This window comes from Hypomesus nipponensis, chromosome 9 (assembly GCF_054491055.1).
Source record: "Hypomesus nipponensis isolate SF chromosome 9, ASM5449105v1, whole genome shotgun sequence".
NCBI classification, from domain to species: Eukaryota; Metazoa; Chordata; class Actinopteri; order Osmeriformes; family Osmeridae; genus Hypomesus; species Hypomesus nipponensis.
The window spans coordinates 6,952,349-6,980,000 of record NC_140369.1 but is presented as its reverse complement, the minus strand read 5'-3'; the positions used below and the strand labels follow the sequence as shown (position 1 = coordinate 6,980,000).

The window sequence follows — 27,652 nt, the reverse complement described above, 5'->3', positions numbered from 1 at the left end:
AAATAACAAGGTCTACAGGTTAAACTGAAACCCCCAATGCTGAGAATGTGTGTTGTCATGCATACATACATCTGTGTTCATTTGCGTTCTGTCCGCTTGCAGGTTTGCTGTGAAGTTAGCAACCTGGCAGGTCCTGATTGAACACGTGGATCTAATCTGAAGATATGCCTCCTATTGAGTGTCTGGGGCTGATAGACAGTGCTCTTTGAGCTGTGAGCCTACAGGGACCACTGTGGGCTAAGATATCCCTAGTGTTGAAGTAAGACAACTCAAAATTCATCCGATTAACCTTTATTTTTAAACCATTCTGATATACCAGGTTCCAGAGGTCAGGAGGTCCGTGTTAAGGATAAAGATCCATTCTCTTACATTGTGGCCACTGTTAAGATTATAGATCCGCAGTTTTCCTGGAGAAGAGCAGTACTGGATGCGGCGATACCATTCTTAGCAAAGAGTAAGACTTGATTTTCACATAGCATGTTGGATCTTAATCCAAAACTGACATATCATTCAGATCAAGTCAGACAGTGTTAATTTGAATGTTGTGTAGAATAGTAAAATAATGAAATCTAATATTGCGAGTGAAGATTACACCAACATATTAAATTAAATACCAGTCTTTGTATAACAGATTCATCACAACAGTGTAAAGGAGCAAGGTGGATGTTGGACCTGACATGGGGAAAGAGGGGTCACGCAGCCATCTCAGTGGACCCAAACACTAGAATGTCTCTATGACACCATGAAGGACAATGGCCACTGGGCATTGTGGGAAAACCCAGGGGGCAGGGGACATGAGGTCAGCAAGCTGGAGATATGAAATACATAAGAATGATAAACAGATCTGGCGACTCTGCAACCATCTCCTGGTCTCACGGGTTTACCCCACCTTGGCTCGTCCTAAAACCTTACACGGGGTGTTCTGGATGCGCCGTGTGTGTCTGTGTGTGTTTGTGTGTGTGTGTGTTTGTGTGCGTGCATGTGTGTAATTTATTTCCTGAGACCGTGGGGGGGTGCTGGGATGGAACATCCGGGTCTTGCTTCATTAGGTAGTCACACCCCTAGCTGCTGACATTTTCAAACTTGTTCCACCGTTTTCTAATTGGTGTGAAAAATTGGACACGGCCACAAACAGCGAGAGCTGCATGGTACAGATCTAGACCTGACACCATTTCTCTTGTTGAGTCCTATTTACGTACCTGATCTGTTGGATATGATGCAGAGAGACACTGCTTGGTCTTTGCTGGAGCTAAATTGCACGCGCACAAATCTGAAAAAGTATTCAAGTTGTCCTAACCTTTCTCATTTACTTTAGACAAAATCATGCATCAAAATATCAAAAGTTAAATGAGAAAACTGAGCTGTTGGGGTAAACTGTATTTTGAAAGACTTTACATGTTCTTCAATATGAATCCATTTAGGATGTTCAATTTGTTCATAAAAAATGCATGCCATGAATTGGCAATAACATCAACAAAAATATTAACACTGCATAAAAAGGAAGTGTTTAACTTGAGAGACCCACCAATACAATGCATCTGTGTCCATACTTTCAGTTATGAGCTTTTACTTAACACTTCGAAAAAGACTCACTGGTCCACAGTATGAAACCAAATACTGGAAAAAACAGTACAATAAACAATGTCTGCCAAGACTACAACTTAATGCATGAGAGAAGTTCCCTGAGATTCAATGACATGACAATGACAACCACCTAAAAGGCATATACATCAAAAATACATTCATGTGAGGTAGGTGAGGTGACTGTAGACAGTACCTTACAAAAGCATAAAATAATCTACTTATTAACTGGAAAATAATGTGCTACTTAGACTCATCTACTTTTTGTTTTATTTTGATTTCCTCCTCTTTGGCAGAGTCTCCTCAAAGGCCTGAGTCTGTTCCACTACTGCCTGTCCTGATTCAGATGCTAAGGGCTGACCTCTCTGCTGCACCCCCAGCATGAGGCCCTTCTCCTGGGACTGTTCATCTCGGACCTGCCCCTGGCCCTGCTCCCTCTCCAGGACCCTGTAGTAGTAGATGTTCAAGATGAAGTACAAAACACCTGCAGTCAGATTGATGGCCCCACAGGTCAGGTACAGGTACTGGTAGTCACCTGTGATGTCCACTAGGGCTCCTGAGCAGAGAGAAGATGGAGACAAACAGAGAGTCATGTTACAGGCAACACTGGACAATCGGCACACTGATTATGGGACGGTGACATTTTCTGGAAGGGTATCTGTTGACATTTCCACGAGGTTTAACAAATCGCATCTGTGTAGAGGCAAAATGTCTCCCAGCAATGGAGATGAAAGAACAACAAGAAGTAGAAAATATACTATAGATGCAAATGGCTGCTGTACAACAATCAGTCCACCAATGCTGCAGTGCCGACACCTTTTAACAAACATACTGTCAAAAGTAATGGTGCCGTATGTACGCATTTTCACTGCCGAGGTGTGTGAGATGTATGATGGCTGATGCTCTGGTGCCCCTCTTAAACTGCGGCCCAGCCAGAAAGGCCAATCCTGTAGGAGTCGTGTAGGAAATGACTGGGAGCCATAATGCCCTGCCTCGCTTGCCAGGGAACCCTGGGAAGGCAATTTGGCGTGCTGCAACTAGAACGAATCAGGAGAGTGGCCTATTCTCAGAACGATATATATCTAGCTCGCTTCTGAAGAAAAGTGACAAATACGGTTTATATCAGATTTGAGAATTTCAGGCCTTCCCACCCACCCATGACTGCCCCCCTCCTCACAGACAGGGATTGATCTATGGTCCCTACTAGCTCCTATACACAGTCTTTCTGCCTACATGTTTTTGGGGTTCATGTCATTTGTTTGCACGTGTATCATGAATCCGATGCCGTTTCAAATGAATTTGTTTTTACCAAGTCTTTTCCATAAATTGACTTTCACAACAGAACATGAAGGGATTTGTATTCTAGATTATATCAAACACCTTTGTGTGGATTAGTGTCTGTGATTTAAGTCACACTGTTGTGGATTGCAAACTTTCCTTTAACAACTTATGGAGTTTCTTTCCAATTGCTCTGAACACAAGGTCATCAGAAGCCAAGGTTCAGTTACATAGGGGATTGTTTTCAGGTTAAGCCAATTAAAATCTTAAATCTCAATAAAAGTTTTTTTTTTGTTGGTCCAATATAATTATAAGGGCATGTGTTATCCTTTGTGTGTGTGTGTGTGTGTGTGTGTGTATGTGTTTGTGTGTGTGCGGGCCTGTGTGCTGGGAGGGGTCACTTTGCCCCTAGGTCAGTATAAGACAACACCATGCTGGCACCATCTGATTGATGGTGTTTCGTCCTGTGGGCGTGTGCAAATGACCATCACCCTCATTAAGACAGCCCTTGATTGGCTGAACGATAATTAAGTCCATCTGGTAGAGTCACCTCCTTTTTTAGCATATTCATGGTTTAATTATGGCCCAGGTACAAGCCTATAATGAGCAAAGTCTGAACTGAGATTCATTAAACACAGAAAGCAAAAGGCTAATTATGGCAATTAACTCACTTCCTCCTAATTGGGCTGACCTGGAGGTTTGGGGCAGTGGCGCAGAGTGCTGTGCAGTAACGAGGAGACTTGTAAGGGGAAATGTAGAGAGATTCTGCCCCCTCCAGAAGTACGCTCAACGTGTGGGGAGGTACTTATTTACCCCCATTAAAACGAATGCCTCAGAACAGGGTCACACGAAAAACAACCAGCGGGCCACCTCATTAAAAGTCAGGCAGGAGAAAAAGGAATATTTCTACCTGCCAATTGATTCCCATAGAGGGGAGCCCCTCCTGCTGTCTCCAGTGGTGTCGGCCATTGTACTTACACTTTGGGGTGATACTTGAGCCCGAATGAAAGGAGATAGTGTTCGGTGTTCCCTTGATTATAACAAGACAGTCTAGCAGAACGATTAGGTGCTGTGAGAGACAGTGGCTGGCTACACAGTCAATTCTAAGAACAATATGGAAAAAGAAAATTGCTGCAAGGACAGTGCAGAAGTTTTGTGACAGTAACAATCCTGCCATGAAAATAAGAAACAAATAGTTGTCTTCAAGCGTTTAAGTAACCAAAAGGTAGATAACAGCTGTGTAGAGAAATAAACTTTGCTCATACTGGGGACTGCTGTGCTCAGAAAGCTGCTGTGCTGTTTGCGGCGCCTGTGCTGCAGTCGTCAGCAGTAGGCCGAGGGGAAATAGATAAAGAGAACGAGAGGCGCGTAGAGACCTTCATTACCCTTACGGCTTCTTAGCTCCAAAAAACGTTCCATAATTTGTGTGGAGGATGAATCCTCTAGCGGGCGTGCCCTGAAAACCCAAGCGCGCCCGGCTTATTTACACCAGTAAATAACCGTGACCAATTACTGCCTTTCTGTGGGCTGGCCATGCGCTCCAGGCTGCCCTGCTCACCGATGATAATCCAATTCTACTGGAATGTCTTACAATAATGACACCCTGGGAAGCTGTTCTGCTCCAGCTCCACAGTGCGGGACCCGTGACCAAGGACCTGAGAGGGGAGGGGACACTGCCCACACTGCCTCACCCTGCACTAATTCCATTTACAGTGTCATTTAGGAAGTCTTAGTTCCTCCAAAGTAGAACTTTTCCTCTAATTTTTGAAACCCAAGATTGGCATTGTAGTCTGATCAGCACCTTGGTAGGGATGGAAGTGGAAGATAATTATTTGTGTGTATGTATGTTTGTATGTGTGTGTGTGTATGTATGTGTGCGTAGGTCTTACCTCCTAACGGTGGCCCCAGCAGCATTGGGCAGCTCTCTATGATGGTAACTAGTCCCACCGCACTGGAGAAGCGCCGTGGTCCTACCATCTCCATCAGGCACTCAAAAACAAGAGCAAACAGCATGCCAAACGCTATGGCAAAGAACACAGTGTAGACCACCAGGCCCCAGTACCCACGAGCCAGGGGGTAGAGCAGGTGGCACACACCATTCAAGACGATAGCAAAGCTGAAGAAATAGTGGATCCTTGGCCTGACAAACTTGGTGTTGGCTATGAACCCGGTCCCTGGGCGAACAAACATGTCCACAAATCCCATGATGGTGAGGAGGAGGGCGGAGGAGTATTCGTCTGCATACTTGCTCCTAGCAGCCTGCGCCAGGAACACTACAGGGGCGTAGAGCCCCAGGAACAAAATCACATTAGGCACAATGTAGATGAGGAAGCCCTTGTGTTTGAAGAGGGAGAGGTCCAAGGCTTTGTTAACACTCCTCACGAAGCCTCCCTTCAGCTGTGTAGTGCTCTGTCCCATCACAACAGCCTCTGTCTGCTTCTGGTACTGGGCTGCTCCGGCTGGGATGCCATTGGGCTGTGTGGTAAGGCACCTTGGTCGCGGGTCACCCAGGGGCCTCATGAGGGCCCCAGCTACACAGCAGTTCAACATCAGAGCCCCAAGAATGAGGAAACTCCCCCTCCAACCAAAGTGGTCAAACAGGAACCGATTGAAGGGTGCCAGGATGCTGAGGAATACTGGACTTCCGGTCATGGCCACCCCATTGGCTATAGGTCTTTTGACCACAAAGTACTTCCCAATGATGGTCAGTGAGGGTTGGAGGTTAAAGGACAGTCCAAAACCTGTGGGTAATGGAGTAGAAGAGAGAAGTCACGTTTCACACTTTTCATTCTCTGAGGCAGCATTCTGAGCTTAAACGTCTGGAGGTACTTGCAGGATTAAATTAAGACCAATTCTACTTTGTGCACATTAACGCTCCATCTCATTTCACATTGCCAACTAAAATCTCATTACTGGAAGCTGGAATAATTTCAGAAATGATTCCTCCATTTAAGTGGAAATAAATTAGAGACTCAGGGTAATTCATTCACTACAACCTCCATTCTCCAAAAAATCCAATTTAATAGCATTTCACCCTGTAAATGAGCATCTTATTCTTTAAATTAGTCTCCATTTGAAGATGAAGAGCTACTGGAAGCTAGATTGACTGCTATATTTGATCATTCACGCCTGTTAAATGTCTCCGGTTCACAATCCCCTACTGAACAAGGCCAACTGAGATACTATCAAAGTCTACATTTATAAATTGTATTAACTTTATTTCAAGAAGGCCTGTGTGTAGACATTGGACTGCTCCGGTTGGGATGCCAGTAAACCTATCTGCTCAATTGGCGAAAATATTTGTTTTAAATTTGAATTTAACTGAGAAAAAGGTCTGGTAATTTAGGTGGTTAGGTAGGTATGTACAGTTCTCAAAACCCTGTTGTGTCTGAACAGAGGTGATAGCTGATGGTCTTCAGAACACTAATTTAAGAACTGCAGTTCTTGTTATAAGTCCAACACGTTGTGGCAAGATGCTACACAAGTCCTGTTGCATATGAACTCAGCACTGAAAAAGTCTTCCACATGATTGGTCAGTTCAGTGAGTGTGAGGGGAAGGGCTTGTCCCAGCATGTTATAGAGAGGACACTGGGGGACGATGACAGAGATCCCTTCATGGCCCCACACTTGGCCTAACAGTCCTCTCCTGTCCATATTAATTCTCCCCGCTAGTCTATGGCTGGGTAATGAGCATCGTAGGGTGGAGGGCACTCCGGGGAGGGGACCAGGGTGGTAGCCGAGGGGACAGGACCGGAGGCCACAGAAGGCCACCCTCACTGGGACAGACTACCCTGTCTTAATTACAGTCCTCCTTTCATCCCCTTCTGAGCCCAGTGGCACAGATAGACGTATTGTGCCCAGCCAGATAGCATGCTAGGTGAGCCAGGGGAACCAGAGCTGGCAGCCAGAGACCAGGAGAGGATGTGGATGTGTAACCCCAGAGAAGCATCTCTAGGGCTGGGAAAGGAAGGGCCAGTGGTGGGGTAAACAAGTCTAAGCTCTGAGTGAGACTCGGGAGACTGGTTAATTCACCTTTAACAAAATTGGTATGTAGGTACTCAAATCTGATCCTACGTGACTTTAGGTTTTGTGAGCATTTGTCTTGTTCCTATACAAATACTATGGTGTTTACTGGTCTTAATCACACACTATATTTCCATGTGCTTTTATCTGAACTAACTAGTGGTGTCCTAATCAACCAACAAATGTATTGTAGGTTCTTACTAACAGTTAAAGCTCTCTCTAAAGCATCTGCTAAATGAAGAAAGGTAAATATAAAACACAGGAAATCAAAAGAAGGGATAAGAAGTGGATGGGTACCTCCGATCACTCCTATGCATATGTACAAATGTGTAATAGAGTCGGCAAAAGAAGCAGTTATCATGGCAACACTACACATCAAGCCGCCGACCATAACCACTGGGCGGCTTCCAAAACGGTTGACCAGCATGCTGCTAATAGGTCCTGTGAAAGAAAAAATGCGTAAGAGAGAGAGAAAGAGAGAGGGCGGGAGACAGAAAGGGTCATTGTGAGTGTGGCTGATTAGAATGGCTCCATTGCACTGTTACACACAACCCACACCTGCTACAGCTCGAACATTAGAATAGCACATCACTCTGTCTCAATTTATATGAGAACATTGGGAAACATCCATCACACAAACAGTCATGCCATGGTTATTGAAATGGTAAGATGTTGCCTTTTCAAAGCTGTGCTGAAATGGAATTCTGCAAGGCTAGCGATAATTGAAAATTCTTAGTAAACAATAAAAGGATTACAAATGTTGGCGGACAGTTTTTTTTTCTTTTTTTTCTCCAAAAGCATCTTTACAAAAGATGATTAATTTCTGAGTACACATGAAGGGAAAAAGGGAGAACATGGATTTGTTTGCCTAAAATCCATTCGTCAAAATTGATTACATGTCTTGCGCAAACCCTACGAATCCTTCTTGGTGATTTACAAAGATATGGAATTATGCATATTATAAAGACAGGACAGTTAAACAGAATATTTAGCTAAGTGGGAAGCTTTTCACATTTACAGTGGAAAAACAAATCATTTCACTAGTCTAGTGGATAGCATGACAATGACCTTGATGCATAATGCATGCTGTTTCCTTAATCATCTGAATGCAGATGTGCACCGCACCGTTCCACAGCGGAAAGTCCCAGTTTTCTAAAGCAAACATTCCTGACTACCACTCAAAAGGCCTTTAGTAATAAATGATATTCTCTGACATAACCTGAACACAGTAGAAGGCTATCTCCCCTAGCGAGGAGGCTGTACTTGCAGGGTCACATTTACATCACATCCTCCCTGTGACACTGGCACTGTCGGGTGGCATCCAAGACCCCATCCCAATTTCCTCTCCCATTATAGCCATCACAGTGAATCCTTAAGTCATAGGTCTTCTGAAGTGGCTGTCACATGTCGTCCATGGGGACCTGGTGTGTGGTCCAAATGTGGTGAACCCTCCCCCTGATATATTCTCTCTGTCTCTCCCTCCACTGGGTGACATTGCAAAAGCCAAGCCAAGGACAACATGATGAAGCCGCTTGCCTCCGACTCTGTGTAGGGGGATATTTCACGGGCTGGGCTCTCTGTGTTAGGGACTGCAGGTGAGTCAGGAAGCTATGTCGTGTAACCTTGCACCCGCTGATTGATTTCCATTAATCTTATATTATGCATGTTCTTAACGTAATGACTCCATATCATTTCATAATTCATACGAGGTATCTGATAACTATAATTTATTGAATCAGACTAATGTACTCCTCACATAAAACACCACTTTTGGCATTTCAGACCACTGTTTGAGCCGGTGACGACAGGGTATGCTTGATCTGGCTATGCTTTTTAGCACTGGAGGTCATATGAAAGCATGGAGAGGGCCAGGATTAAAACATATAACCATACAAAAAAGACAAGGAGTGAAACAAGTCCGACTGGTGCCTGAGTGCTTCTCCGTTATGTTGCCACACCCATGTACATATCTGGTGTTAAAGTCATGCCAGTCCACCACTTCAGCACGACACTCAATGAGACATGAGGTAGTGTATTCTTCACACCCTAATAAAGAAACTAAACTGCTGTCGCACATGATCAACAAACAAACTTTGGGCAATAACTGATCGGCTTTAGTGGGTGTTGTCGACTCACCACCAGCATACATAGACGATAGCATGATGGAGGATATCCAGGCTATCTCACTGGAGGAGACCGAGTAGTAGTCCTGAATGTCCTTGAAGAACACTGTGATGGCTTTGGGCATAGCAAAGGAGAAGCCAATGGTGATGAAGGAGCTGAAGACCACAACCCAGCCCCAGCCTCCATCTGGACAAGCCCCTTTGGTAGATGGTGGTCGAGCTGACATAGTTCTGCAACATAGAAGACACAGCCATGTCACAATCTGCCAGATCTATAAACAACAATTGTAACACTTTTGTAACAAAAATCATACCAAGCTCCTGAATGCTTTACTCCTGTTTTGCAGGCTTTCTTAACAGTGTGGAGTGATACTGCTCCCTATTTAGAGCCTTGTTGTGATGATGTCGAGAACTACTGGATGTGTGACTCCGCAACTTCAGTGATTGGATTACCTAGCCTCAAAGTTCAAACAGCATGTGACCATCATCTTGGAACCAATTTAGCCCTTAAAGTTGTTGTCTAAGTAGTTTACGTAGGGTAGTTTGCAAAATTAAATAATTGATCTAAATGACTCCCGCATCATGAGAATGTCAATAGTTTATAGCCTTACTATACTGTAATTATAACTTGGTATTTAATGTTAAAAGTTTTGTCTTAATGATAGAACAGTTGCTGACTGTCTCTTCAAGGCTGCAGATAAGAGTTCTGCTCGTTACACTTACTGCATGTAGCCTATGACTTGAGAAATACAAACATTTAACAAAAATGAAAAAAAGGAGAGCTGTACGTTACGTTTGCGTCACATACCATACAAACCCATCAGAGCCTCATTCAAATAGTAGCATGTAACTTCCAACAGTTAAAAATATGACCTGATTTAGTGCAAAATTCTTAAACTGCATTTTACACGTGGACAATCGCAGAGTAGTGTCGCACGTGAATTCCTGAGCATATTTCTAAGGAACGCCATTTTATTAGTGAGTTACCTTAAGCAGCTCCTCTGTACCCAGTTACCCCTGCAAGTTTTTTGCGATTTTGTGAACATAGTAGTAGTGTTTTTGCCTTTTCTATTGACTTTTATGCGTCACGTGTTGCCTCGTTTGCCCCTGGTGTTACGTTATTCAGCGCTCGTGCTTCTTGTTTGCATATTTAACCACAATTATCACATCTTAAGCGTATTAGTTGTAAGTAACATTGTTTACAATAAATGTACCCAAAAATACATGTTTTTATGTTAGCCAAATATTCTTAAAAAGATATACGGTCAATCCTCAATAAATATGGCCAAGTTGTTTCCCATTGTCATGCCTGTCCGGGTATATAACATCTGTACGTATTCTATAGCCTTTGTGTATGGAATACAACAGTTTAATAAATAATGGTCACAACTTTAAGTTTTCAGTTTTATTCTCAAATGATGTGCAATGTGAATTTCACAGTTGAGCTCAACCACCACCCAAACCCTATTACAGGCAAACCAGCAACAACAAAAAAATAAAAAGGAAGAACTGCCTGATGCCCATTCAAACGAATCTATTAGCCAAGGCCATTAGCTCTTGCACACAGACTGACTTATTCTCTGTAAGCTTTGTGTATTTTTCACATGACTGGTATGTGATATAATATAACATTGTATGTAGTTATGTGTAATGCTTGACTTCAATTTGAATGAGAGGTAATTGCTAAAGTAAAACTACAGAGAAACCAAGTATTAAAATAAATTGCTCATGTGCAGATAATCACTTGTCGTTGACAGGGCAGAATAACACTACCATAACAAAATCAGTAAATAGAAATAGAAAAACAGTAATTGAAAACAAAACAAAATCACATCTATTTTTCAAGTTATAAAACAAAAATAAGTTTAAAAAACTGTGCAAGTACAGCAAACTTATAGTACAGTATATTACACGTAAAACATTTAAATACAGTACTGTGTATCAATAGAAATCCTGAGAGTTGTCTATTCTTGGTTCCCAAGTGGCATTTGGGCAAAGCCCCTTTTCTCCATTCCTCCATCAGGGCTTTTGGAGGGCACTGTTCTGACCAGGTCAAATGACAGCCAAATGATCTTCTCAGCTGAAGTGTATCATGTCCACAAAAAAATAGTTTGCATTTTACTCTCCAAGTCAAAGTCTGATGACAGAGAACTACATTTCCCAATGATTGCCTTATGGTTCATGACGGATTCATTTTAGGGAACGCCTTTCTTCAAATAAGAAATAAAATAGAGGGCAATATGTAGTGCAAAGATGACACAGGAAACTGCATATGAGAAACTTACTGACGACATTGAATATGTTGCAGTTTAAAAGGGAACTTCACTCAATGGCTATTATTAATTCTATACAAGATTGTCAAAAAAAACAGCACCAATAGTCATCGTGTCCTCCAGGTGATAGCATGTGAAGATGGATTCATGCGATTCATGAGTGAACACAAACACACACAGGGTCACATGCACCTCATTAGCTGCATTTCCAGGAGGGGACTCTGTATAATTTGCAGGTAGAGACCATTGAAGTGGAGAGTGATTCAGTGCAATGATGAGTAAGACTTCAAGGACACTGTATTACCTTTCACTGGTACAAACAATTGTTTCAGATGACCCTTTTCCACCCATAGGCACAACGCCATCCCAGGGGACCTCTGCACAACGTACATCAGATTCCCACTACAGAATTCCTTGGACTACATAAACTAGACTGTCACAACCAAAAATTAGCCATTTAAACTAGCAAAGAATGCATAATAAGTGATCTTAATAAAAACAAAACAAAAAAAAACAATAGTTAATGCTTGTCTTAGTTTATCACAGTTTCATGAGTTATTGCTGGCAGAATTTAAGTAACTTTCCAGATTGACCATAATGTGTTTCCAGAGGTTTAGGAGGAACGCTGTTTTAGATTATTTTCTCAGGCAGATTGTAATAGAAGGCCAAACAAGATGTCAGTGCTTGACACTGCAGTAAGACTTTCACTGTGGCTACATCAACGCACTGGTCTGCTAAAGAAAGAAAGACAAAAAAACCTTCACTCCTTTTCCAATGTCTCTCAAGATGTCACTGTGGCAAACTTGTTATACAGGACATATAGTCGACTTGGCCACACACACACACACACGCGCGCACACACACACCATCCTTATTTCTCCAATGTGGAGAGTGAATAATGAACCCGTTGTTGAAGTTGTCATGGCGTATGACACCTGTAACCATAAAATGGATGCAAAATCTTGATTGGTAAACAGAGTCAACAGCAAACGGCATCTACATAAATTACTGCTAAGTCCAAATTTAAACTTAAAACTGCCCTGGGGCAAACCTGCACAGCATATACTTTAAACCTTAAGCGAAGTGTTTCATTTTTATAAAATAGCATCATCCAAGCTTCTAGCTTAACAGTGATACTGAACACATGTGGATCACTAACACACTTCACACAAACTCAAACACTTCCACAAACTAAGCTGTGAGGAGAACTAAGCATAGAAGATGAAGGAAGTCAACCCCCCCAACCCCCCCCAAAAGAAAAACGACAAAAAGGGCAGAAGACCGACTCTCCCCACCCACTTAATCTGAGCCACCCACCAATGAGCACCTGAGCTCATACCCGTATGGATGTATAGTATATATAGTTATATATATATATATATATATATATAAAATGTTCACTTTATGCTGACACGTGGCTGTCCATTTCCAGAGGGCACAATGTTGCATGCTAATCACTTGAAAATAAATCCATAGCTATGTATGCCTTTCAAAGAAAATGGAACATGGCTCAACAACAAGCAAATAAGATGATAATTGCACTTATGATTCATTGTAGGACTGTAAAACAAGCATCAGTGTATTAGGTACTGACTGAAAAAAAATACTGCAATCTTTAAAAGCACCCCAATTTGATCATATTTTAAAGTTTACGCTTTAAGACTAAACCAAAGATGGTCCTTGTGGTGCAAACCCAGAGCTGCACCAGGCACAAGGAAGGATTGGGTTCACAAAACAGCACCAGCTCCCTCAGAGGACTTTCTGTAGACATTGAGGGTACAGTTTGGCCACCACGCACTCAAAATGGCGGCCTAGATCCCAGAGGCGGTCGGGCGTCTCATAAACCTTCGTCCAGCTGTCTGCCTCGTCGTCATACTGAAAAAGGCAGTTCTTGCGACTGGTGCGAAACACATGCTCTTCAACCATGACCTGTGTGGCTCGGACAAACAGATGCAGCCGGCCGTGCAGCAGCATGGCCTTGATGTAGGGGCTGGTAGCCTGCTCAAAGGGCAGGTCTTTCTTACGGCTCCAGGTGTTCTGCTCAATGTCGTAGACCTCGACGGTGAAGGTGCGCTGGTGGTTCCTGCAGATCCCCGCAATGTAGTAGATGCAGCTCTTGTGCAGGGCTGCCAAGCCCTGGCTCCGAGGGACACTCATAGGAGCCAGGTGGCCCCAGTAGTCCTTGCGAGGATCGAAACAGAAAAAGAATTCACCTGAGAATAGAAAGAGCAAAACATGGTGTTAAAGGTATAGAAGTCTCCCATGTGTGTCACTCAACACACCCTTACACAAGCCATGTGGCTCCGATACTCTCCCAACATGTGCCAACCCACCCTGGAGAACATAGATGCGGTCTCGGTACTCCACTGCACTGTGGAACTCCATGGCCACGGGCATGGGGCTGACAGCCGTCCAGCAGTTGTCCCTGGCGTCATAGCACTCGACCGACTTGAGGGCATTGCGCCCATCGCCTTCGTACACACGGCCACCCAGGGCGTAGAGCTTCCCACAGCAGTGCACCAGCCTGCAGCCGATCCTGGCTCTCAGCAGGGGGGAGAGGGGCAGCCACCGGTTCCCTGCATGCTCATACTGCCAGAAGTCACTCTCTGCCCTGTGGTCAATGGACACCTCGCTGTTGCTCGGGCGGTAGCCTCCTGCGATGTAGATGTCGTTTTCCGAGGACACCAGGATACCCACCTCCCGAAGGTCATTAGGGGGTTTGCAGAGTTTAAACACCTTCCCGGTAGCGGTGTCCAGACAAGGCACTGTCTGCTTCTTCCCTGAGTGTTTGGGTGCAGCGTCGAAGCAGAGGACCATCTCGGAGGCCGTCATGCCCAGGCGCTGGGGGCAGCCATTGGTGCCGTTGACGTGGGCCTTGGCCTCAGAGGGGTCCCTAGACAGGGTGAGCGCGTAGACGAAGGAGGGGGGGATCTCGCTGAGGAAGGTCTCGTCAAGCAGCGGCAGGCGGATACACTGGCCGAACACCTCGGTCAGGTCCGCCTCTCGGCAAGGCCGATCATGTTCCAACCAACGGATGATGCTCTGGAACACGTGTTCCTCCTTCTCCACGTTCAGGTCGTCGCTGTCCAAGATGCTGACCAGCTGATCCTTGTTGAGCTGGAGGAACTCCTGTTCACTTGACACACACAGGAACTGCAACAGCAATACAAAGACGGGGCTGGTTTCATTTACGTGTAACATACAGGTCTGAAGAGAACTCATTGAACAGGTCTGATGTTCTACAAATCAGTTGTCTCTAATGACTCATCTGCTGATAGCATGCTCCCATAAGGCCAATGAAACCCACCTTCTTGCGGATGTAATCCTGGGAGCGTTCCCTCAGTTCCTGGTGGCCGTAGGCATCTGCAAACATATACACCCCGATGCAGTTCTGAGGGTCCAGCCGGCTGATCATGAACTGGGCACACTGATCCTGCAGGGCTGGGATCTGGAAGATGCTGGCTGCCGTGAACAAGGCCTGGACATTATTCTCAGACAGCGTGACCCTGGATGTGTAGGCATAGTCCAGGACCAGCTGCATGGACTCCGACTCCACCCCGACGATCCGAACCTCGCGCTGGCTGCTCTCTGTAAGGCCACTGGTGAACATGGACCTTGAGCAGATGTGAAACATTCACATTTAGTCATTTGGCAGACGTTTTTATCCAGAGCAATTTACAGTGAGAACAGGGACATTCCCCCGAGGCAAGTAGGTTGAAGTGCCTTGCCCAAGGACACAACATCATTTTTTTGCACGGCATTTGTTCATTTGAAGCAGCAGTGATTGCAATTAAACACACATTGGTAAATAAAATGATCACATAGAAGAAAGAACAAACAAGAAGCACTATCATTGGGTAATATTTCAAGACAACCTGTACACCCCATCAGGCTTTCCTTCCTACCTAAAGTAAGGGCTGATTGCAGCAAGGACATTCCGGTGACAGGAGAAGGTCTTGCCATGGTCCACTTCTACGACAATGTCTGTGAGCTGTGCTTCATCATACAAGGCTTTGAGTTGCTGAAGCACTGTACATGCATGGACAGCATCAACACCATTGTAGTTAGGGTTTACAGGACTCCCATTCTGTACTTGTAACAGCTTGCCTACTTCTGTAAAACAAAAACGAGAAATGTGTCAGCATAAGAATCTATAGCAAGAGACATTAAATAAAATCGACCTTAAAAGCTTCTGCAATGTTTATTCGATAATTGATGTGCGGTGGCTACCATGTGTCTTGTTGTTGTGCACTAAAACACATGTTGACGCTTGTGATCACATGAAGAGATAGAAAAAGAATGTGATTAACATACTTGACACATTACTTTGATTATGTAGCGTTATTTATTGTACTTGTGGTGTAAGTGGTTTGGTTGAAGGCAGCTAGATAAAGCTACCAACTTGTCACGGAATACACCCATTCATCAAGACTTGCTCGACAGGATTAGTTTTAAACAGAACAAAGGCGCATGGAACGAGCTTAGCGAGTTGGCTGGCTACTCAGCTGGATACCCCTCCGTAAGCTCACTAGTTGGGGTTCAGGACAACAATGACCCGACTTTTGACTAGCATAGCAAGCTATAAGTGAGCTAGTAGTTAGCTAGGTAATGTGGCCCACTTTGAGGCACACATGTTGCTCGAGCAAGATACCGCTGGTCTATCCACCTGCCTAGCTAGAGTGACGTTACACACTAGTCAACTTGTTGAAAGGCCAGCAACGTTAGCCAAGTTCGCTGTAAATCGTGTATGGTATGGTAGCTAATTCCCGGTAGCCAGCTATGCCTGAGCTATAATCACCCGAGTGCAGGCCAACCAGTCTTCTAGCAAAACAGTAATCTAGGGTTAGCTAGCTACATCCAGACTCAGAGCGGTCTATCCAGCAACCAGCTAACAAACGTAGCTTCAGCACTAAGCCGTCTACAAGTTGGCTTATACGATGGCTAGCTACTAAGCCTCATATGACTGCAAAAAAAGAAAGAACGTATAGTTGGTCAGTTAGCTACTGGGTCAATCAAATATATTGATACGAACTCAAAAAACACATACTGTAGCTAGCTAGACACACTCGAGTACCCGGCTAGTTGAAACATTTTCAACAATACTGCTGGCTAGCTAGCTAACTTGCTTAATCAATTGTTAGCCTAGTCTAGCTGCCTCTACCACACTTTAGAGGCTTTCGCCAGTTTGAGCTAAACGTTTTTTTAATCGAGAAAAAACAACCTATAAATTGTCGCTTTTGTAATCAGGTAACCCAGGAAATCCTTATTACTACACAAATTCATTGTACAACTTCAAACGTAAATCTTTTAAGTTATAAACATTGAGACAAACAATCATGAGTTGCTAACCTCCACAGGCAGCCATTCTCCCCAGTCTGAATCAGACTAGACCAAGAAACGTCATCAATAGTCAGAGCCCCGGAAACAAGCGACGTCCAATCTCCGGCACAGGGAAAGAGTCATCCGGACCAATAAGATTCTCAGTCTTCTCGAGAGTTTGCAACCATGAATTTGATGATAAACTAGGGACAACTATCGACAGCTATTTGTTTTCTCAAATCAACCTACTCAGCACAATATACTATATTTCACTACTGCCGTAAGGCTGTGTGCAGGGTGTACAGGGTACGGTATACAGATCATCTAACCTCGTAGTGAGAGATTGGTCAAATGCAAATAAATCAATTTATCGTCGTTGTTTTTTACCATAGGGGCCTATGGCCTCAACACTATCGGTGGTTTGCCACCTGCCTAATGACTGTATGAATGTCAACTCATTTTTGTTTCATTAAATTGATTTAGCTAAATTGATTGGTATAAAGGGACTTGACTGTCGTCATTTGTGGTGGTACTGTGAATGCTGGGAAATTGCCTTGGAATAACATACTGTGGTATTTAATCTATAATGCTCTTAATTGGTTGCCAGCCTTATCAGCGTAATTACACTACTATGCAGTACAATATTGGATGAGTGGGGATTTGACGCTGAAGTTTTTGCGATTGTTCACAACCTATTTCACAACCTTGAGGTCAAGTCAAGCTAAAATCTACTCATTGACCTCACCTGTCACTTCAAATGAGGGGCGCACGGATTAACACCATTGATACAAAGAAAATTGGGTCCGGCCCCTTAAAATCACCAGTAATCAAGAAACGGTATTTCTCCACAGGTTGAGAAGCTGTCACTTCTCAGTCCCATCCTGACCTGCGTGGTGCTCAATATCCTGCCCATGGTGACACTTTGCTGTAATCCCAAAGGTAACAGCCTGACTACTCCTATAGCTATTATCAGCACAGTGCAGACTGGAAATGGACTCTAACACTGCATAACACTGTAAATGATAGAAAGAGAGTCAAATAAAATAGAACTGCAATCCAGGCAATCGATTTCACAATTTCTTCCCATTCAGAGGCTGAACAGCCTGTGAAATTGGGCCTAGCTCCACTGAAATGAAGAAAATAGGCTTCCTGGGATTTCTGTTATTTAATGATACCTTTATCTTATGTTTAGCCCATGATGGCTACCCTTTCTGATACATTGAAGAAAGTCTCCTGTTATATGCTGACCCCCCCCCTCCCCACACACACACACACACACACACACACACTCCCATACAGCACTGCAGTTTTTAGTCACAGCAACACTGAAAGGGAGATTTATTATTCCGGTGCACTTTTAAAATGTAGCCTGCACTGTTTCAACTTTAAAAACAAAAAGAATTGCTGCAACCTGTGAAATATGAGGAAATGTCTAGTGAAAGGAAATAGGGATGGATGGGGTCATTTTTTTGTTGCTTATACCTTATATTGCACTCTAAAATTGCTGCCCAGTCTTTTTCTTCTAAAGGAAACAGTTTCTATAGAATTCACAATGTAAGCTTGATACAGTACAGTACACTGTCAAGCTTTTATGGAAAGATACATTACTTTGTACTGTACAATGCCTGAATTTATATATATATTTTTCTTCCTTAATCTAATAAAGTGTAAGTGATACTTGACCCAGTCGGATGACACATCAAATTTAGAAAGAAATGAACAACGTAGGCCAAGTCAGTTTACCAACTATTTATCTTTGTGATCAATATTTATTTCCACAGGTGGGTTTGTGTGTGTGTGTGAATGAATGAATGTGTGTGTAAGAATGTGTATCATTCGCAAACAGAACATAAAGGGAATGTGATGTATAATGAATTTCCACATATTCCCAAAAAGGACCCTCTCCAGTTGTGAGACAATCTCAAGGAGTCTGCCAGGCAGATGAAAGAAAGAGGGGGATAAATGTTGGTGCCTCGGGTTGGTGGCGATTGAATTGCAGAAGAGAAGAGAGGATGTGATGGAATGCATGAGGGAGAGGAGGCAGGGGGTGTAATTGTAGTTTAAATGTGTGTTTTTGTCAAAGATGGAGGTAATGGGTTATTATATGCCTCTGGGGACCTGTGGAAGAATGCCTGCAGATGTTGTGAAGAGCTGCTTGCTCTCCTCCACCACCCAGGAGGAGACAAATAGGAGCACCATGGGAGGCAGCTGTAAATACAGACTTGTGTTCCCGCCTCATGTTTGAAAAGTATATTCTCTCTTTCTCTCTTTCTCTCTTTATTCTTTCTATCTCTCTCTCTCTCTCTCTCTTTCTCTCTATCTCGCTCTTGCTCTCTCTCTGTTCTCGTTCTATCGCTTCCTCTCTTTTTCTTCCTCTGTCTTTCTTTCTAGCTTGGGGTCTACCCTGCTGCAGCCTCCGTAACAAAATCACTATTAAAACAGCTGACATGAACGTTTCTTAATAATGGTTATTGCTCAAATAATTCCTAAATATAATTTGTTTCGTTTTGTGGCACAGTCAAATAACAGTTTTCTTCCCAAACATGGGCTTCTCCTAAACACATGAAGCAAACACAACAGTGGTAAGCAGCTGATTCTGTGATACATGTATATGTATGTGCAAGAGTCCCGTTGTTCTCACAGATTAAGCCCAGTTTAGCATTTGAGAACATTTTACTGGTCCAAGTGACCGTCTGCCCTTCAAGTTGTAAAAGCAAACAAATAAGGCCACAGTCTCCTACTGTGAGGTCGAGTCATTTGTTCCAGTTGTCCGGCTGATGGATTTGGTTTTGTGAAATGTGTCTTTTTTTAGCCCCACGCTAATTACCGACACACACATACACACACGTTTTTGGCCACTTTGAGTTTTCTTTTATCTGTCCTCGTCCTCCGTGGGTCTTCTTCACAGGCTTGTGGGTCCAGGCCATGGCTGAGTTCCCCCTGTGAGAGGGAGAGCAGGCAGGAGACACCCAGCTGGGAGGTCTGGGGCTCTAATAGCGGAATCGGATTAGAGGACTCCCCTGGCGTGCGTCACCGTGCACCCGTGTGTGAAAGCTCTGCCTGTCATCAATATTGAGGCGGTGGCGCGGGGAGATCCATCAGCAAATCCGATTGCACACTGAGAATTCAGAGATCCCGGCAGAAAGCAGGGATGGGCTTTTTTTTCCTTTCCTTTTACATTATTCCTGGCCCCGGGAGAGTATTCTCCATCATGTCAATGTAATGTGGCACACAGAGGCAATCATGCAGCCTCCCCTGCCCCCAGGCTGACTGCTCTGAGGAGAAAAATGCAACTTTAGCACTTAATCATCTCACCTATACACACCACACCAGTCTATGTGATCATTTTCACCACAATATGGTACCAGATCCTTCATCCAAGGCATGGCCGTGTATTCCCCTGCTTGTCTGAGAGATGTTGCCCCTCCATTTTGCCCCTCCATTTACCCCAGGCTTGTTTGAAACACCAAAATCAATGCACCACTGCCTTTTCTTAGAGGTGCAAAGCTTTGTCATGCGGAAAAACACCTTAGCTGGATGTGATGTTTCATACATCCTGCAACATTTAGATTCAACAGTCTGTTGGCTGACTGCTGGGCCTTGCAGTCAAAACTGTTTTTTTATGGATGGATACAACACTAGATGGCACATAGTTCGGGGACAGCCAAATTGTAGTGACTGTGCATGCGCATATGCCCGTGTGTGTGTGTGTGCGCGTGTGGGGTGAGGTCGTGAATAATGAGGTGTGTATTATCCTGTGATTGATCTGCTTTATGCTTTGCTCCAGGGGAAGACACACTGAGAGGTCAAACAAGACTGTTCCAAATAGACCTGTCTGAATCAGCCTCAGGGATGCCTAACCAGTTGGACAAGGGCGATACTTTTTTTTTTAATGGCAAGTGCCCTTGGTTTACTGTGTTTGAGCTGGACAACCACATATTTCATTCACAGGCCTCAGAAGGTGACAAATGGACAACCTCCTACACGATGTAGTGCATGCTGTGGTGCTCTTCTGGTCATTGTACAGGACCATGCAGCACCTAGTTTGTAAGAAATAGTTATAAAGGTACTATCAGCAAAAAGATGCGACTTCAGAACTGAGTTGCAGGGAAATGGTAAACAGTTTGCAGGACATGTTTACCTGTCCATCAAATACATTGTTATTTGCATAGCCTCTTTTTACAGGCAATGTCACAGAAGGCCATATAACTGCCAACCTTAAACCCTCAATGTAGACAGGGAAACTCCCAGGACAACTCAGAGAAAAACTGGAAGACAACTTGGGGGGAGAAATGCATATGAGGATGCCCTCCTCCAGATACAGTTGGTGATCGAGAGATGCAGACCATGGGCTGGAAATAATTATGCAGTAAGAATAGAGATAAAGTAAACAAGCTCGAATTCGCATGAGCTGCAACCTCGTACGTGCAAGCAGATTTTGTGGACCGACTGAGCAACAGAGCTGCTGGTCACAGCTAAAAACGTGCAAGCGAATACATGGCGAAACATATAACAGATATTCAGAGTTTTGAATCGATCAAGCATTTGCAGCCCTTACATTGATGTTTGTCAGTATGGGGCATGCGTCAGCTACAGAGCTGGGTTGTACAGGATCAGCATAACACCACAAAATGCTCAAGTAGGGACAAGAGCTCTGTGTGGTCCATCACAGAGAGAGTAGAGACCAAAGTCCGGGTCGTCTAAAATGACAGTGGATGTCTCGGACCACCGATGGTCAGGAAGGGACCAGGAGGTCTGCATGGTCGATCATAAGAGACCATTTACCGTATTCCAGGTATATATAAAAACACAAACTCATGTGTTTATGTTCCTACCAACATGACATTAGTCCTTTGTCTGGTGAGGTAGGAGAAATCCACATTCTATGCGTGGAAAAAGCACACACTGGTATTTAGGTTTGTGTATTGAGCATGTCCAGCCATGCAGAGACTATTAACATGGCATTAAGAGCTCGGAACATTCATTAATTTAGCTAAATGCCACTCAGTTGACATCATGACAGCTTAGCAATGGTTTTTATGTGTGTGTGTCTGTGTGTCTGTGTGTGTCTGTGTGTGTGTGTCTGTGTGTCTGTGTGTGTCTGTGTGTGTGTGTGTGTCTGTGTGTGTCTGTGTGTGTGTGTGTCTGTGTGTGTCTGTGTGTGTGTGTACCCTGAGGTGCGCCATTCCATTTTGGGATTTTGACCGTGTGAAGAGATAACTCTCCCTAAATTGTCTTCAGGAATAATTCGGCAACTGTTAGAAGGATAAATGTATTTGACTTTCTCTCCCTACTCCCTGTTTCCATCCCTTGCCGTGGTGTGGTATGATCATATCACAACAATTGGGAAGCGAATCTTACAATGACACCAGCCTTTGTTTTTCCCCCCCGATTCAGGCTGTCTGCTGTGGAGCTAGCTGGAATACTAATGAGGGTGCTTAGTGAGTCAGAGTCACTGACCTGAGGTGCAGAGAAAGAGCACAGACCCAGGAGCAGGGAGCTGTTCAGCCAGACAGCGCCTGCCACAACCACACAGGAAATGTCAAACACTATCACCTCAGTCATTGCTTTCCCCCAACATCTGAGGCTAATCATAAACTAGGCCCACGCCCGATCCCAGTGATGCTAATGAGAGTGGTTTAGGGTGCACGGGGGCAGAGTCCTTACCAACACACCAATACACACCCTGACACAGGTGGAATGATGCAATACCCCACCTGGTGGAGATCATCTGTGTTTGGCAAACCGGCTATCCTGTGTGTGTGTGTGTGTGTGTGTGTGTGTGTGCGAGTGTATATGTGCGCACGTGCACACGTGTGTGTGTGAGTGTGTTATTGTAATGAAGTGTTCAGCCCCAGAAGCGGCCCCCACACCAGGGACAAGTACTGAAACCTCCTCAGTGGAGATGGAGGGATGGAACAGCATCTGGAGCTGTGCTGAGATCATATTTTCAGCTTGTCTATTCCCTCTCTCACTCTTTCCTCACTGCATTCTTTTTATAATAGCCCCACTCCTAGCTTTTTCTCTCTCAGTCTCACTCTTTCTTTCAATCTCTCTCTCTTTTCAATGTCTCTGTCCCTTTGTATTTGTCTCTGTTTTTGTCTTTGCATCTATGCAATACAGGCTGTGGTCATGTGTGCATGTGTGTGTGTGTGTGTGTGTGTCTGTGTGTGTGAGAGAGAGAGAGAGAGAGAGAGAGAGAGAACAAAAGACAGGGAGTGATTTCCTGTTGTCCTGTCTCTGTGGTGTCCGCAGCATCCTGGGCCCCTCATCTCTGTCTAGGAGCGTGGTCAGTGCGGGACTGGCAGGCGATTAATGCAGCTGCCTTTGAGCACAGCGCCCCAGTCATAAACAAAGCCTTTTCAGTTGCACTGAAATGAGACCCAGGACTTCATTTGAAAAAGAGATAATAAATCACCCAGGGCTGCAACATATATCTTCTCTGATTGATTCAGTTTGTATATGTGATGATGAGGCAATCTGTTAGATAGAATCCAATAACTTTTTTGGACCATGTTTGAACAGTTATATTTTACACTAGATGTTTTACATAATTGCCCTTTAAATGAGCCTTATAATGGTCATTATGTTGTCATTCTGACAGTGATATCATTTTATGCCAATGTGCAAAGTTCCTTGTTGAAACTCTCTCTTCGAGGTAACGTAACAAGCTGATCTCAACACAACAATATCCCACATTTTAAGGGACTCTAACTATTGTCTCTCACAAAAAGCTAATTTGAATGATCAAAGTGACTTAAGAGATCTCATCATCCCCACACCAGTGAACTGGGTTTTATGGAAGAGCAACATTGCCATCTATCATCACAAAAAGCAATAGCAGGCTTTGTGTCAAGCCTCTGGGACAGTTTCAACGTCCACTAAGAGAGGGACAGAGAAGGAACGACCTCTCCCATCCATTTAGTCACTATGAACTTGTTTAGATTCTTGATCCTGCAGCACACTTGAACAATCGGTCAGTCTCTCACCACACGTACACCTGTTTAGTGCCACACCTTCTGTCCTGACTGACAAGGTGTTCGGGAGTCAGAAATGCAGACGTCTGAAAACCCACCTTGGACCAGGCTCATGAAGCGGGCTGGGACTTGTTCCTGTGGCCTGCACTGAGCACACACTACCGAGGTGGTAGATTCGCATTGGGAGCTGAGGCACTGCCTTAAAGTGAAATTATAATACTGCTTGGCTCTGGGTCCTGGAGTCCCACTGGTGCCTGGTATGAATCTTATTCAATGTGGACAGGCTAATATGGAGGAAGTGTAGCTCACTGTGGTCACACTCAGCGAGATATTACTAAAGAGCTCATGTAGAATATAGAACACCACCGGCGGTGCAGATAATTACGGAGCTGTCAGTTGTGTGTGTGTTCAGTTGCAGAACACTACAACATGTGTGCAACACTCCCCCCTTTTTCCTCTGACTCTTTCATTCACTCATTCAGACGTGTACGCACTCCGTACACCTGCTGAACACATGGTAAGACATACCTAGCGAACACACACGGATTGGCATCCGTCTGACTCAAACTAATTGAGGGAGAGTTCCGTTTAAACGTCATTTCTTGCATAATGTCCCAGATCTGCATGATCCCTGGTCATACTGTTCTCTTCTGAATCGTAATTCCACATTCAGACCGGTTGATTCAGAGCCACAGCGGCAAATTTTGCCCTTAATTAATCAGAATGATGCATCGATTCGCACTTCCTTCCTCTCTTTCCCTGCAATCTTCTGGGCCCTTGAGGAATACATGTGAAAATAGAACAATCAAGTTAAGGAAAGAGACAATAAACAGAAGCAGGATCATTGGTAAAAAAAAAAATCATTAAAATCAAACTCTTCGTTAATCAAGCTTTCTAGCCCCTCTTTCCAGAAATAGCTCGATCTCTATCTCTCTCTTTCAGCCCCATGCACCATCTCTCCCTCGGTCTGTTCTTCTCCCTCTATTTCTCTCTTCATCCTAACAGTCCTTGACAGCTGAAGATGAAATAGACATTTCTATATCAAACACCTACACAAAGAAGAGCTGACCTTTGATCAGCTGAGCGTTTGATGTTGTGACATGAAATTTGCATCAGAGGGGCCGGGGCGTGGATGACACCGCAAGGGGCTTATGCCTTGCTCTGTCAGCCAGCCACAGAGGTCAGGGGCATTTGAGGAAATAACAAGCCCTCTAATCCCACAGCAAGAATCAGCAGCGTATTTGATGTTCGACACACACATGGGGATGTGGTATTCAGTCAGACAGAGATAACAGGAGTACTGATCCGTGTGGGCTGCAGGGACGACTGTGGGGATGGAGGTGTTGGAAAAACAACTATATCACTAGAAGCACAGTTACATCACAAAAATATCAAGACAGACAAGACAATATAGCATTTGAGAAGAAGAAAGACAATGACCTCACAATATGTCAATAATAAAAATGCAAGTAATATAATAAGAACAATATAATTACACAAATAATAAATATATACAGTATACCGGAAAAAAACTGCTGTAATTGAATTGTATTGGTTTGTGTTCATGATGTGTTTATCACCCTCCTTAACCTAAAGCATCTCGCACCAGCAGGTCAAGAGATCACCAGGCTGTTGTGGTGAACCTTTAGAGGACATATGGCATGCTCCATCTGAATGGTGGCTATTGATCTCTGGACGACGGATCAGTAGAACTGGGAGCTGTTTAATTATTCAGTCTGGCACATCATTTTTCATGCCTGCGTCTGTATGATGCCTCCAAAATAAACCTGTCACTCCTACAACCATCTTTCATCTGGCCATCATCTCTCAGGCTCATTAGCTACCTCACAGCCAGGTGGGGGAGGACAGGACACACAAGCACGCTTGCACACGCACGTCCACCCCCCCTTCTCTCTCTCTCACTTTCTCTCGATCTCTCTCACTCTCTCACACACACACACCCATACATGCACACACACATGTATACACACACATTAAAACACACACACACACACAGTCTGCCACATGGATCATTGTCTGCTGGCCAAACGTTTGATCTAATTGTTGACAAAATCAATGTTCTTCTCTTTCTTTTCTTTATCAATATTTCAGATACCTTTTAGACAGAAATTCTGTATTGTTTGGGATAGCTACTGCTATTTAGTCTGATAGCTTAGATGTCTATCTAAGACAAGGTCATATTAGAGTGGTGCTGCTTCTGAAGTCATTTGATTCACGTGAGTTTCAGTGCGTATGGTTGGCCTGTGTTTGTTGCATTCTGTTAGTGCATTTCCTCTCATTGATCGTGTCCAGTGTGAGAGTACATTTCATCAGTCAAACAGGAAACCCTGGGTGCTTGTTATGCACAAGCTACGGAGAGTTCACTGAGGACCTTCCACGGTCACCACAGATTCAGACCCTAAAACTTCCTCAACAGCTCTACTGTAGTGCTCTTTATTCATGTTTATTTGGCCATTTCAAAACCATAATGGCATCTCGTTGGCTGGCTAAATGGCTTTTGGCACTTTCAAACAGTAATAATGTTGCTTGTTGACTTTTCAAAAACAGCAATCATTTTGTTCCAATATATTTTTGGGTAAAATCAAAACAAGAAAGAGTTCACCAGAGCCCGTCACATCCCAGAGTTAGAACTCTCTCTGCATATCAACGCTCCTCCAGGCCTTAAATCCTGCGCCGGAGACAAATGTCCAAATATGGTCAGAAGCATTGCATTACCTCACACTATACTTCCTGAGGCCAGTATGAGGTAACTGCTGATTGAAGCGTTGCCTTTTCTGCGACTCAGTGGTTCACGGCTCTGATCAATATTTTTGTCCCCAGTAATTATCTTACCATTAGAGTCATTAATTACACTTTCAAGGCTCATTTCCAATGTCATTTGCAGAGGCTCAGTTGGAGGGCCCCAGAGTGGTTGACACAGGGTGTGAGGGAGGATGCAGGGTGAGGTCTGATTAATATGTTGTCTCTGTCTGAGGAAAAAGTCAACCCTCCTGTCATCTGACACTTCTCTGAGAGGGAGACAAACTAGGACCGGGCAGCTTCATCAATAAGCTCCTGCAAAGAGACAACTTTAGAGACACGCTCACTTTAAACCACTCCCCAGACACCTCTGTGTACAACTTCTCAGTAGACACTGAATAGGTTGAGTAGAGTGTACTCTGCTGAAACGATTACATATATTTTCGGTGAATTTTGTAAAAAAAAAAAAGATTACTTAAATAAATGCACACTGTCCAAACTCTGTTATAATTCAGTGCAGGTGTTGGGAACAACGTATAGCTGAGAAGGAACATTGACATAACAGTGATAATAAATTAATGGGGATGTCATTAATAGATTAACAGTCAACAGGCTGGCCTGTACTCTGGGCTAAGGGATGGCAAATGCACAGTTATCTGTGGTGGTGCTAAGTTTGATCACTGCCCAGCCAACGCATCCATCTGGAGACAGGACTGTGCTGCCAGCTTAACTCTGCCACAGCTGTCAAGCCCTTCCATCCAGAACTTTTGCATGTGACAGCTATGACACTACTGTACGACAACACTTGGGCCATACGCAGCACCCAGCTTCCTGCAGAAAGAGGAGTAGACACATAGTATTATTCCACTAGGGGGCAGAAACAAGTCAATATCAGGATGACTTACACAGAATACAAGTCCCCAGAAGATCAGAGACACTTCTTTACCAACTGTCAACAAAGATCTCTGTTGGCCTGTTTCTTTTTAACCATGCTCAAACACAATCTTCAGTGAGTGTTCGGTTATTTTCCACACGTGGCTAATGTTTTTCATATTTAAATTGTGGTGCACTGATGCCATCTGCTGCCCAAAGGTATCATTATCGACAATCTGATGAGTGCTAAACTGCAGATGTGGACCCGTGTCTAATGGTGTTTATATGCCTATTAAGTCATGAGGTTTGCCTTGGAGATACATGTCAATGCTGTGTAGTAATGTTTGTTTAAATGCAATGGTAAGCCTGTTCTATTTTCAATGTTCAAAATTAGTAACATGTGTCAGTCTGTCTGTGCAAGTAATTGTAAGCAGAACATGAAATG

At 44.0% G+C, this 27,652-nt stretch overlaps 2 protein-coding genes across 4 annotated transcripts; both read right to left on the bottom strand.

Moving 5' to 3' along the window:
• Window positions 1-1,283: 1,283 nt before the first annotated feature.
• Window positions 1,284-10,125, bottom strand: LOC146272566 (monocarboxylate transporter 2-like). 2 transcript variants are annotated; one of them, XM_084704900.1, is made up of 5 exons: window positions 9,993-10,125; window positions 9,019-9,236; window positions 7,180-7,323; window positions 4,749-5,600; window positions 1,286-2,137 (listed from the first exon to the last, which is right to left on the bottom strand). In XM_084704900.1, exons 1-5 carry the CDS (start codon window positions 10,049-10,051, stop codon window positions 1,851-1,853), a joined length of 1,560 nt encoding a protein of 519 aa, XP_084561026.1. In that variant the 5' UTR covers window positions 10,052-10,125; the 3' UTR covers window positions 1,286-1,850. The 2 variants fall into 2 exon arrangements, with proteins under 2 accessions (XP_084561027.1, XP_084561026.1); XM_084704901.1 differs by lacking the exon at window positions 7,180-7,323 and having other exon boundaries at window positions 1,284-2,137.
• A 270-nt stretch (window positions 10,126-10,395) lies between these two features.
• Window positions 10,396-16,658, bottom strand: kbtbd8 (kelch repeat and BTB (POZ) domain containing 8). 2 transcript variants are annotated; one of them, XM_084706263.1, is made up of 6 exons: window positions 16,628-16,658; window positions 15,509-15,547; window positions 15,184-15,391; window positions 14,586-14,892; window positions 13,612-14,431; window positions 10,396-13,491 (listed from the first exon to the last, which is right to left on the bottom strand). In XM_084706263.1, exons 1-6 carry the CDS (start codon window positions 16,641-16,643, stop codon window positions 13,028-13,030), a joined length of 1,854 nt encoding a protein of 617 aa, XP_084562389.1. In that variant the 5' UTR covers window positions 16,644-16,658; the 3' UTR covers window positions 10,396-13,027. The 2 variants fall into 2 exon arrangements, with proteins under 2 accessions (XP_084562389.1, XP_084562390.1); XM_084706264.1 differs by lacking the exon at window positions 15,509-15,547.
• Window positions 16,659-27,652: the final 10,994 nt, after the last annotated feature.

What these genes read in the sequence shown, in the direction of transcription:
- LOC146272566 (XM_084704900.1), bottom strand. Translation starts at nt 10,051, where the DNA reads ATGTTCACAAAATCGCAAAAAACTTGCAGGGGTAACTGGGTACAGAGG. An exon ending in ATGCATAGGAGTGATCGGAG is followed by an intron (nt 5,601 to 7,179) that starts GTACCCATCCAC and finishes CATTACCCACAG; the next exon opens with GTTTTGGACTGTCCTTTAAC. An exon ending in GCTGGGGCCACCGTTAGGAG is followed by an intron (nt 2,138 to 4,748) that starts GTAAGACCTACG and finishes CTCTCTGCTCAG; the next exon opens with GAGCCCTAGTGGACATCACA.
- kbtbd8 (XM_084706263.1), bottom strand. An exon ending in GCAATCAGCCCTTACTTTAG is followed by an intron (nt 14,893 to 15,183) that starts GTAGGAAGGAAA and finishes CATCTGCTCAAG; the next exon opens with GTCCATGTTCACCAGTGGCC. An exon ending in CCGCATCTATGTTCTCCAGG is followed by an intron (nt 13,492 to 13,611) that starts GTGGGTTGGCAC and finishes TTCTATTCTCAG; the next exon opens with GTGAATTCTTTTTCTGTTTC.